The 12,429-nt window shown below is 33.7% G+C and overlaps 1 protein-coding gene across 1 annotated transcript in view; it reads right to left on the reverse strand.

Annotated features, from left to right (window-relative positions):
- PEX3 (peroxisomal biogenesis factor 3) overlaps positions 1 to 12,429 on the reverse strand; it is a 36,664-nt gene that overhangs the window by 22,383 nt on the left and 1,852 nt on the right. The window contains exons 2-3 of the mRNA XM_017530394.2: positions 5,819 to 5,950; positions 2,339 to 2,420 (exon numbers count right to left, since the gene is read on the reverse strand). Coding sequence (XP_017385883.1) covers positions 2,339 to 2,420; positions 5,819 to 5,950 — 214 coding nt within the window. The remainder of the gene's footprint in view (positions 1 to 2,338; positions 2,421 to 5,818; positions 5,951 to 12,429) is intronic.

Below are 12,429 nucleotides of genomic sequence, written 5' to 3' on the forward strand. Positions count from 1 at the left end.
AAAAAAAAAAAAAAAAAAAACTATTCTATTTGGGATGATTTTGGTAGGAGAAGACAGTTATAGTTACCCAGGACATTTTTTCATGTTTACACTAAACATTATTAGACTTTAAAAGTAGATTTTAAAAAACTGATACTGTCTTTTTTTAAAAAACTCTAAAATTGATGTAAAAGATTCCAAATCTATGCAGAAGAATAGAGAAAAGTATTTCTATGCAAATATTCCTTTCAAATGATTTGTCTGATGGAAATCAACTGTGAGTTAAATATAATGAGACTCTTTAATGTCACTAAAATACCTAAAGTTTAAGAATTAAACTTTAGGCCTTCATGGAGAAATAAAAAAAAAAAAAAAGAGAGAGAGAGAGAATTAAACGAATCCTTTCAAAGTGTTCTATTTCTCTTAATATGGACGATGTTTGAGATTTTTTTTTTTTTGCCTTTGAAACTTCATTGCCAATATCAGTCTTCAACACGAGTACCAAATACCGAAAACAGTGATAACTGTGTATTTGCTATTATGAAGTTAGTAAAATAAGACTATCAAATCATGCACTTATTTCTGATTAGTTATCACAAATAGTTTAAAGAAAAACATAACTTGTGCAACAGGCTTACATGAGACTAGAGTCTCATATAAAACTAATATAAAAGCAGTCATAAAATTAGAGGCCTTATCTAATCACACTTTGTAAGGGATCAATCCCTTATTTATGCAAATATTTTTCAAATGGATATTACCCTTCTCCCTCCACCAAATTACAAATAGCAATTTCAAATCAAAAGAAAGCCAAGAAAAAGTAACATTGAGATATATAAAGAGGAAACCGTGAAAGAGGAGAATTGTGGCCCATCTTAAATTCTCCAGAATTTAAGAAATTCTCCTCCCTGTGTACTGATTTAAAAAAGAGAATCACACCTTTTCTTTAAAGCTGTCCAGAATTATCCATCAAAATTAATCCCTTGGTTTTTTTTGATACTCCCATATTTTCCTTTTACTTTTTGTCATTGCATTAAATATGTATGGAATTATGATAATTTATTTAGTCTATTTCTTCCTTTGGATGAAAAGGTCTTAAACAGACTTTATCTTAATTATTAAATTCCCTAAAGCACATGGAACATAGGGCCTTGCAGGAAACAGATTCACTAAGAAGGAAGAATGCCACCATGATTATTTTATCTGTATTATGTTGCTTTTATAAAAATGCTATTCACTTGTAAGTTTCTTCTTCATAAAACTGTATGAACTAATTTATAAGCTAAACCTTCTATCTGTAAGAAGGAAGGAAGGTCTGTCTACCTCTAAGAATGAAGAAATTTAAAATGGAAAATCTCTCATTACTAGCATTCTGTTTTAATTAGATAAAAGAAATCTTCAGTACACAAATCCATTATTATTTTGGGAAGTATTCTCTGAATACAGTAAGTGTTTTCAAAAAACATTTCCCTCTTGTTATTTAGCCTGTCTGAGCACTGAATTCCTATTGCAAAATGAGTAATAGTAGTATCTGCCTCACAGGGATATTGTGTAAATTAAATGGGAGCATATGTGGAAAGTAACTAGCATCAGGGCTGGGACAGTGAGATGGTTTAGAGATAGCACTACCTTTTCCCTGGTTATTTGGAGGATGATTAAAGGCAAGGGTTTATTTTAGGAAAGCCACAATGATTAAAATTTATTTAGTGAAACCAATACCCTGCCCATCCTCCCATCATTGTCATTAAAATAAGAAGCCCTTTCCTGCTGGAAGTCTTCACAACCTGATACAGTATCATACCAAATTACAGTACCCCAACAAATACTCCATGTACAGGTTACACATGTGAAAGTGCTTTTGGAAACAGCAAACTGCCATTGCAATGTAAATTATTAGTACTGTATGCCCCTGTTATGTTTGTATTTCATTTTGTTAGTAATTTGAAAAAAGTCCTGTATACCTTATTTATTTAAAATGTATGTTCACATGCTTTATTACACTGTAAACTCTTTCAGAAGCACAATATTTAATATAATTTTGTTAGCTTCACAGCATCTGGTTCAGGAACACATTTCACAAGCACTCCATAATAAAATTTGTGAATAATTTCAAAGTGCTGTAAGATCTATTTATATGAAAAACAACATATATAAATATCATTGCCTTGAATGTTTTGTGCAAAAAAGTAAAGCATAGACAAAAGTAAATATGGATTAAATGATATAGTTAATTTTCTTCTTACTGAGCCTACATAAGCTTTAATTAGAAAAACAACTAAGATTTTTGAAAAGTATATCAGTTCATTCTATAAACTTTAAGTGCAGTGCATAAACAGAAAATGCTGTAACTTGCATTTACCTGTTTTTTAGCAGAGCTGTGAGGCTCTCGGAATTCAGTTGCTGCATTAAGGCCTCTCTCAATGTTGGAAGCATGGAAAGCACTGTAATATAAACAAAAAAATTTAAAAAGTCACATGTGATATGACTGCCCTCACTAAGAAATGCACACTGTTTTAGGCTATATGTTAGGGATAGCAACTAGCAAGAGTCCAAAGGGAATGTCAGGGCTAGACAATTCAAATTATTATTATTATTATTATTATTATTACAAGTCTATTATATACTAACAAATCATTTATCTGCTTATGTAATATAACAAAAGCATATAAACATTATGATCACAACAACATAAGTACACAGAGAAGAAAGAATAGAAACCATTATTCTCAGATTTTAATAGTGGTGGTCTTTGAGCCATAGATTATGAATAATTCCTTTTTTTTCTTCTTTTCCTTACTCTCCCAATTTTTTACAATAAGTATTTACTTCTGATATAATGACAATGGTCAAAAACATTTTTAAATTCAGCTATACTTTTTGCTTCATTTTTCATTTCTAATTTTTAAAAAGTTGATTTATTAAATACTACAAAGCAATGAACATTTATTATAACCTAGACAAAATTGTACTGGGTTAGGAAGTAAGAGTTGCTGAGTTTTAGTTTTGTTAGTGGGTATTATTTGTTACTGTTTATTGTAAATGTTTACTGTTTGTAATACCATGAAGCAATAAACATTTATTATAACAGATAAAAGTACACTGGGTTAGAAACTAAGAGTTGCTGAGTTTTAGTTTTAGTTTTGTCAGTGGCTGTTCTTTGTTATTGTTTGTTACTTCCAGGAATAATGTGAAGATGAAATGAGACTGGCAATCTATGGGGAAAAAACTTCACCTGATTTTTGGGAGTTAGTTTATTTACGGCTCTAGATGTGGAATAAGAAACGCTGGAGAATAAGAATCTGTCATGCGATTAGAGAAAAAAAAAAAGAAATGAAGGAATACACACATAAAAATGTAAAATGAGTTTCTAAGCTCTAAATAAGTAATGATAACAAAATGAAAAAATATCAAGACCACCACATTTTTTTTGAGACAGAATCTCACACTGTCATCCAGGTTGGAGTGCAGTGGTATAATCATGGCTCACTGAAGCCTTGACCTCCTGGGCTCAAGTGATCCTCCTGCCTCAGATTCCCGTGTAACTAGAACTAGAGGCATGTGCCTCCATGTCCAGCTAATTTTTTAAATTTTTTATACAGATGAGGTCTCACTATGTTGCACAAGCTGGTCTTGAACTGCTGGGCGCAAGCAATCCTCCCACCTTGGCCTTCCAAAGTGCTGGGATCACAGCCATCACACCTGGCTATGAACACCACATTTTAAAAGGGAAAACATCTTGGGTAAGAAAACAAGTTATATTTACCCCAAAGCACTCATTTTTTTCCAGTACATCAATTACTTCTTATCCAAAATAGAAATTTAATCATATTATTTGTAACCCCATTATCAAAGCTCATGTTATGCATTGTACAAAAAATGCAGAATGTGCAGAAAACTAATTTGGGAGGTTTTCACTGAACCTATATTTTGGCTCTTAGAGATCAAATATTTTACTTTTAATTGCCTATAGTTAGCTGTTTGTTCATCCTAGGGTTGTGTCATGGAAATGTGTGACCTCTATCTTTTGCTGGGAGAGCACAGTTAACTGACAACCCCAGCTGCCACTCCTCTGGATCCATCATCATGTCTGCACTACTCCCAGCCAATGACACTGTTTGGATGGGGACATTTCTGCAGGCCCATTTCTGCAGGTCTCCTTTACCAGAAACTTTGGCTCGCAGACTCCTCATTGGTCTCCCAACGCTTTCTTAGAACTGTGCTGTAGTCTGAGACTCTCCTTGCCTAATCTTCCTTCCTTCCTTCTCTTTTTCCCTTCAAAGTGTCAGACCTGCACTGTGGCTTCCCTTGCCTCCTTCTGCCTCCCTTCCCCTTTATTCGTTACAGGCATATCTACTAGCAGATCTCTTGTACATCTAATCCCATCCTAGCATCTGCCTCCCAGGGGGCCCAAATGGAAACAAAGGTCCATGTCAAACTGAGACACATTTTAAGACCCCAGCAGCTACATTTTACTATTTTTTGAAAATTCAAGTAATAACCAGAAATAGACCATTTTCTAAAAATTTGTTAAAATGTTCTAGGCACTGCCATTACATTGAATGCTGAATGTCAATTTAAATAATTTTGTAACTTTAAAAAAGTTATCATTTACTGAGTATTTATTATATGTCAAGCACTTTACAGGCATTATCTCATCACGGCCTCACAAAACATTTATGAAGTGACTTTTATGATGTTCATTTTATGCTCAGAATTATCATTATATATAGTATTTATGATTACCATTTGCTTTGTAGAATGCAGGTATTTTCTGGGTATTACTACTTCAAATATTAAAAATCATACTCCAGTTGTACTTTTGGATGTGCCTCTTACCCTTCTTAATCTCAGCCTCAAGTAAAATGAGGGAAGTCAACTAATAATAAAGGCCTTTAACTCTAAAAAAATTCTACTTTTAAAATTAAATAAGGAGAACATACCTTTATAAATTCTTCCTAAATTAATTGTTCTTGAAAGAAATGTTAGAGAAATGAGTAAACTTTAAACAATAAAAAGGAAAGACAGGCTTGGCATAGATTTGAGAACTAGAAGAGTTATGCCAGTCAGAGCACACTGTTCTCTTCAAATATGGGCAGGCTGATTTTGTGATGGCATTCTCCCAGGGTTATGTTTCTAGCTCTGGAGGTTAAATTATTGCCATTAATTAACATTGCCTGAGGGTATACTATTGTGGGAGACTCATAGGCCTACAGTTGCCTACAGTAAATTTAATAAATGTAATCACTCTTTCCTATGGCCAATAGGGCCAGCGGGATCAAGCCTACTTCTGCAGCCTTGTTTCTTGTCACAGCCATTGTTCATTCTGCTCTAGCTACGTGGCCTTTTTGCTGTGTCCTGAATGTACCAAGCTTGTTCCCATCTCAGGCATTTCACATTGCTCCGTCCATTGTAACATTTGGTTTCTGCTCCAATGCTACCCAAAAGAAACCTGACTCTACTGATCCCTGTCTTAAAGAATGTCTCAGCCCTCACATGGCTTTATGCTCCATATGGCAGCCATCATGGCCTAAAGTTACTTGTTATCATCTTTTTCTCTCACTTGAATATAAACTCCAAAGGTCAGGGACTTTTTGTTGTTGTTGTTCACCTCCTGCTTCCCCAGTCCTGGATACAATTATTTGCTGAATGAATAACCAAAATGAATGAACTGATTTTTAAAATTCATATTAAAATGACATAATTCAGTTAAATCATTCAAATCCTTGCTAGATTTATCATTCTTTCTTTGCCTTTTCCTCTAAATTTGATCCTGGTGATATGCAAATTAATACAAACCATCAAACAACTTTACACATGTAAAAATATTTCTCTGACTTACCTGTCATATTGCAAGTCCTCTGGTTACTTTCAAAATGATACTGTCGTCGTGCTTGGGCAATGTATTCCGCAGCCTCCCTTTCCTGTATTTCTCTGATTTTCTTCTGTCCATATTTCCCCAGAATATATACTCCTAAAATCAGTTTTAAAAAAAACTACTATATTAATTAGAGTACCAAAAATTCTACACAGTGTTTTTAACCTACTTTATCCAATTATAAGTCTTACATTAGTGGACAGCTAAAATTACATTTTAAACCTAAATAAAGAATTTGTAAGACTAGCCCAAAGAAAAGGAGACCAGCATTTTAACAACCAATGACAGAGGAAATGATGGGCACATAAGGACTAGGTCTGAAGAAGGGAAAGGAATTAAATCTAAAAAGGCTGGTAGTGCCTTTACTAATAGACTAGAGATATTCTAAATGTCCAGCAATGGAGAATTGTTTAAATAAATGATAGTCTAGCCATACAGTGAACTCTTATGCAGCTATTAAAAACCACATTGCTAAACAGTTAATGACTCAAGGAAATATCCACATTACATTTTTAGGTGATAAAATACAATCCCAGAAGTTTTACTTTTTTTAACGGAAAAGATAGAGAAAAATAGGTGAGTTTTAATTTCTAAAATATAATAAACGATGATCATTGCTTAATCGTGGGATAACAGGTAATTTTGTCCTTGGTATTTTCTTTAATAAACACAAAATGCTTTTTAAAAATATAAAATTTTTAAAAGGAACAATGAAAGAAAGGTAGGTAGTCAGGCAGACATCTATTTATCCATCCATGTGTTAGAAAAATCTCTTTTGAGGAAAGGAGAGAAAATACAAGTCTCTCATCTAAAAATTAGTAACTTATTTAGAAAAAAAAGAGGGAAGAGGGTACAGAAACTCTTAAATTGTAACATTACAGAATACAAATACAGGTGGTGTCATGTGGCCTGTAACTGAACACATTTCAGCATAGACAGTATGATATAAATGTATACATTTTGGTCTCTGTTTGAGGGGCAGTGAGTTCTCCTAACTGGGAATGTGAACATTCCATAGTGGTTAGTTAGCCATAGTTGATCAAAAGCCACATTCCAAGGCTTAAGCTCTTCAGCTATGTCGCTTACCAGCACCAAATATCTTTTAATTAGCATATGAATATCAGGAATGGATTTTCATAGATTAAATTAATGGTTTTCAAGATGCTGGACTAGCTAAAACATTTTGCTAATATTGATATGAACTAGAATGTGTATGAATCAGCAAGTCCTTCACCTTTAGAAACTGTTTACTTTGCCTGGGATCCTTAGCTGCTAGTTCAAAGGATTCTTAGTCAACTGAGTTAACCAGGTAGCCAACTGAATCCTACAGCTAGAATACTGTTGCATTTTCTTCAGGGATATCTTTTATAATCAGTTCTGTGGTAGCATGAAACAAGGACAGAACACTGGGACTCCAATAAGCTTACAGAACAGGTTGTGTTACTTTGAATCTCCGTTTGCCAGTAGATGTTTTTAAGTGTGCCAGAACTTGGTTTCATTATAACCTGGCAGCAAGGTTGCAAGGAAATAACTAATGCTCACCTACCTCCAATGTCTATAGCCTACAGTATCTACTAAAAATAACCTAAGAATTGTGCATAACTTAAATATTAGATTTGGTTGTTCCAGATAGAAAGTGGGTAGCCCTCCAGGAACTACAAAGCAAACATATCCTGAGTATCCAGAATTATTTTCATTAATACAGGCGTTATAGGTGAACTGATAAGATATTACATACTCTTAAAAATAATAGTTCGGTAAAAGGATATGTGCTAAAAACAATTAGAACTACAGTATGATTGCCGTTGCTATGTTTATATGCAAATTAATGTTTTATAACCAAGCTTAAAGAAGAAATGAGAGTTCACGTAAGTGACTTCATGGCTACCTTTCCTGCACTCCTTTCTAAATAAACTTGATGATAGTGCTACAATACCAACAAAGGAAACTGACTTACATTTCACAAAGTTACTCTATCACAGGCATCTCTGACATAATAGATCTGAAGGAATTGTTTGTATCTTATTTGCACAACAGCTTACTGAAAGTTACATGTAAAATGATTATTTCTCATATTATATTGTAAAATCAAACACTAAGATGACACTTTTAGTACAGCTAAGAATTTTTTCTTGAATAATAGTAAATTTGATTGGTGTGTTTCCCTGGGGAAAAGGTCCATTGCTTTAATTAGAATCTCAGCGAATCTGATGAATTTTTTTAGGAATTGTTATTTAATACATTTCAGCATAGGTGGTATGAAATAAATGTGTGCATTTTGGTCTGTATCTGAGGGGCAGTCAGTTTTCCTCACTGAGAATGTGAACATTACACAGTGGTTAGTGAGCCACACTTTGATACTCTAACTAAACTAAAAAAGAAAATGAATTATTATGGGTTGAATTGTGTTTCCCCCAAATTCATTTGTTGAAGTCCCAACACCTCAGAATGTGACCTTATTTGGAAAAAGAATCTTTACAGCGGTAATCAAGTTAAAATGTAACACCACAGAATAAGAATATAGGTGGTATCATGTGGCCTGTAACTGAAATGTGTTCAGTTATATTAAGGTGGGTCCTAATTCAGTAAGACTGTTGTCATTATAAAAGCAAACTTGGGCATCGACAATTGCAGAGGAAAGACAAAGCAAAAACAGAGGAGATGGCCATCTATGAGCCATGGTGAGAGGGTTGGCATAGATTCTTCCCTTATACTCTGCAGAAGGAGCCAACCCAAGATCGAATTTGATCTTGGACTTCTAAATTTCAGAATTGTAAGATAATATATTTCTGTTGCTTAAGCTGCCCATTTTGTGGTACTTTAAAATCAGGCTAAAATCACACAATCCTTTTTTTTTTTTTTTTTTTTTTTTTTTTTTTTTTTTTTTTTTTTTTTTTTTTTTTTTTTTTTTTTTTTTTGAGTTTAGCACTGAACTAAGTTCTTTTACAAGGTCTAATTCATCCAGGCTCTTATACTCCAAATTCATAAATTCTGATTTTGTCAGATTTGTCCCCCTAGAAAAATATGAGGGAGATAATTTATTAGCTAAAATATGGAGCTCAGGGCTATCTATATATTTGACTGGCAGCCTAGCCTGGAAAACAGGAGATATTGACGGTTCTGTTATCAAGTAGTTAGGTGAGTTTTGAGAAAGTCCCTTCCTCTCTGTGTCTAAATTTCTTCATCTAAATTTCTTCATTCATAAAATGAAAGACTGGGATTATATGAGCTTTAATGTTTCTTTTGTAGCTATGACTTTATGTATTAACAATGATAACATTTACTAAATACCTTAAAAAATAAATGTCAAATGTTTTGAGTTTTCCTTTAATAACATTACTGGTAAAGTAAGACTTCTAATCTTTCTACAATTCAATTGTTTTACAACTATCTCTTAGTCTTCTCTTTCTGGATGAAAATCCCTACAAGGCAACTATCTTACAAGGTTAACAATTTCAAAAAGAGTTTGAAAATAACCTATTAACATTGTTCCCAATCCAACAGATCACCAAATCCTACTACAGTATTCTATTTCAAACATATTTTCTAAATCTTGCTAATTATCTACAACTTCTTTATCACTGTCTTCATTTAGATCCTAAAAATTAATGCTGTTGAACTGGATAAACAATTCCCTAACTCTTCTGTTTCTGGTCACAAACCTGTTTAATCCATCTTATATATGCAAAGTGATTTTCTAAAACATAAATCTGATTATGTCACTCATGTTTTTAGAATCCTTCCATCATTTCTGAATGTGGTCTCCTTGTTCCACTTACATCAGAATTACTTGGGACAATTAAAAATGTAGCCTTTAAGGACACTCCTTGAAAATAGCTCCAAATGTCTCATCTTGTATGATCCTGCATCCCCAGTCCACAGACTCTGACTGGGACTTAGTCAGAGCTCAATAAATATTTGCTGAATTAAGGAATTCTTGAATTGCATTCTAAAGCTAAACAATCAGAATCTGGAATAAAGAATCCTATGTTTTCTTAAGCTCCTTCAGTGATTTTTTTTTTTTTTATCCATACTAAACTCTTGGAAGCATCAATACAAAGGATAATGTCCAAATTATGTAGAATGAATTCATAAGGAAGGCCCTTCACAATCTGTACTCTAGCTACTTTTCCAAGTTCATCTTTTGCCACTTGTTACTTGCATAGCCATAGTGAAAGAGTTTCATTCATAAAAAGCAATGTTGCTGAACCTCTTGAATGGCTCTTTTTCCTGCTGTGTCCTTTCCCCTTTGCTAGCTTTACAACTTAAGTAGAAATTCTTTCTTATGAAGCTTTGCCTGACATCTTCATGCTTTCCTCTCATCTACGCTCCCACAACACCTTGCTCTATTTTTGTACTATACTATCATACTGCTTTTGTTTACTTCCATTTCTGTACCATGAGTTCAGTCAGGAACTGTCTTATTCCTTTGATTTCCAGAGCCTAGTACAGTGAGAATATGCACTTACTCTCATTCAAATGTTTGTTTAATGACAGAATCAATGAATGAATGAAAAATGTGAAGAGGCCAGAGATTACAGGATTTAAGTTATAAATCCAAGTCAACGTTCTGAGTCTTTTAGGAACCAGCAAGTTAATACATATGAATCTGGTTGCTCTCTGCTTTCCAACACTTTTTTCCAGTGCAATGGTTGTGGCATGGGCACCCCTGGTGTCAAGACCATTTCAGGGAATCTATAAAATCAAACCGTTTTTGTAATAATACTAAAATATTATTTACCTTTTTCATTCTTATTATCTTATAAGGATACAGTGGAGTAATTTAGAGGCTACATGATGTGTGATACTACAACTGATAGCATGTAGAAAGAAAATCCAGTTTTCTTCAATTACAACATTAAAGAGATTTGCAAAATGTAAAATAATATACTCATTAATTTTTTGAAAATTTTATTTATGTTAATATGTTATGTTTATTATTTTAAAATGAATTAATCTTTAATTAATTTTTAATTTAATTAATTAATATTAATTTTTTTCATTTTAATTTAGAATATGATAACTATGAATAGATAATAAAATTCAGAAAGCTCTTCAGGGTCCTTAATTTTTCAGACTGTAAAGGAGACCTTAGATCAAAAAGTTTGGGAGCCACTGCTCTAGTCTTTTCACAAACTGGTCAAATTATGCTGGGCTAGTGGCTCATGCCTGTAAATTCCAGTGCTTTAGGAGGCTGAGGCAGGATGATTGCTTAAGACCAGGAGTTCAAGACCAGTCTGAGCAACATAATGAGACCCCTGTTTCTACAAAATAATTAAAAAATTAGCCAGATATGATGGTGCACACCTGTAGTCCTAGCTACTTGGGAGGCTAAGGTGGGAGGATCACCTGAGTGAGGAAAGTGTGAAGATGTCAGGCAAATCTTCCTAAGGAAGCATTTCTACTTGAATTACGCTGTAAAGCTAGCAAAGGAGAAATTGAGGATTCAGTGAGCTATGATCACACCATTGCATTCTACTTGGGTAACAGATCAAGATCCTGTCCAAAACTGGTCAAATTATACAAACTGGTGTAAACCAGTTAGTCATCCATCCAAAATTCATGGAAACAGAAATTGTTACTTAAGAAGGCCTGCTACTCAAGGTTTTACTTACTTTTCCCCCCAACTATTGAATGGCCCAACTTCTCTAAGCATACCTGTTGATATAGTATCCAGCATGCAAGCCTGTCAAAATGTGTCTCTTCTTCCATGAAATTCTTCCTGATTTTTGACAACTGCATGTGCTACTTGCCAGTGTGATCTGTACAGTATTTCCTCACCTCTCTTGTTTTTCTATATCTTAATTACATGTATGCTTGCTTTCCTTCCTATCAGACCATAAAGGCCATGAAGGCACAGTGATATAATGTGGAAAGAAAATGTGCTTTGGGGTCTAACACACCTGGTTTTGAATTCCAGTTTCCCTTTCACTAATTCTGAGACCCAGCGCAAGTTTTTGAAATGCTTAGGGCTCTTGTTGCCACATTTTTGAATGGGAATAATAATCATTGCTTTCTTGTCATCCTGCCTAAATAAGAGCTTAGCACAATGTCCAGCATAAAATGGGCACCCAATAAATAGTAGCTATTACTATTAAAAATCTGTAAATCTTGTATTTCCATTCATATTACCTTCAGCACTACAGGCACTTAACAAATATTTCTTAGGTTAATTAAAATCTAACATATTGCAGAGCTTTCTCCCTGAAGCAGAAAGAACATGAGACTCAAACAAATACCAACCAGGGTCATCTATTCTTCCTTTCTTTTCAGACTGACTCCTTTCAGTAGGATTATTTACGCTTTCTATCCGTCTGAGCTTCTTTTTTTGCATTCCTCTTATTCTTCAACTATAAAGCTCTTGTTAGATTTTTTTTTTTTTTTAAAAACTATAAGTATCTTTTAAGTATTCTCTTTTGCTTCCCCTGTGATTATTTCTAATTTACCACTAGGTTGTTCCATAAGCTGAAGGAGTATTCCTTCTGAGATTGTTAAAGCAATAATTTTCCTTCCTTCAGTAGAGGCAAAAATATTTTATTTGTATTACTTCAATCACATATATATGTTTAGCTTTT

This window comes from Cebus imitator, unplaced genomic scaffold, assembly GCF_001604975.1.
Source record: "Cebus imitator isolate Cc_AM_T3 unplaced genomic scaffold, Cebus_imitator-1.0 Scaffold65, whole genome shotgun sequence".
Classification (NCBI taxonomy): domain Eukaryota; kingdom Metazoa; phylum Chordata; class Mammalia; order Primates; family Cebidae; genus Cebus; species Cebus imitator.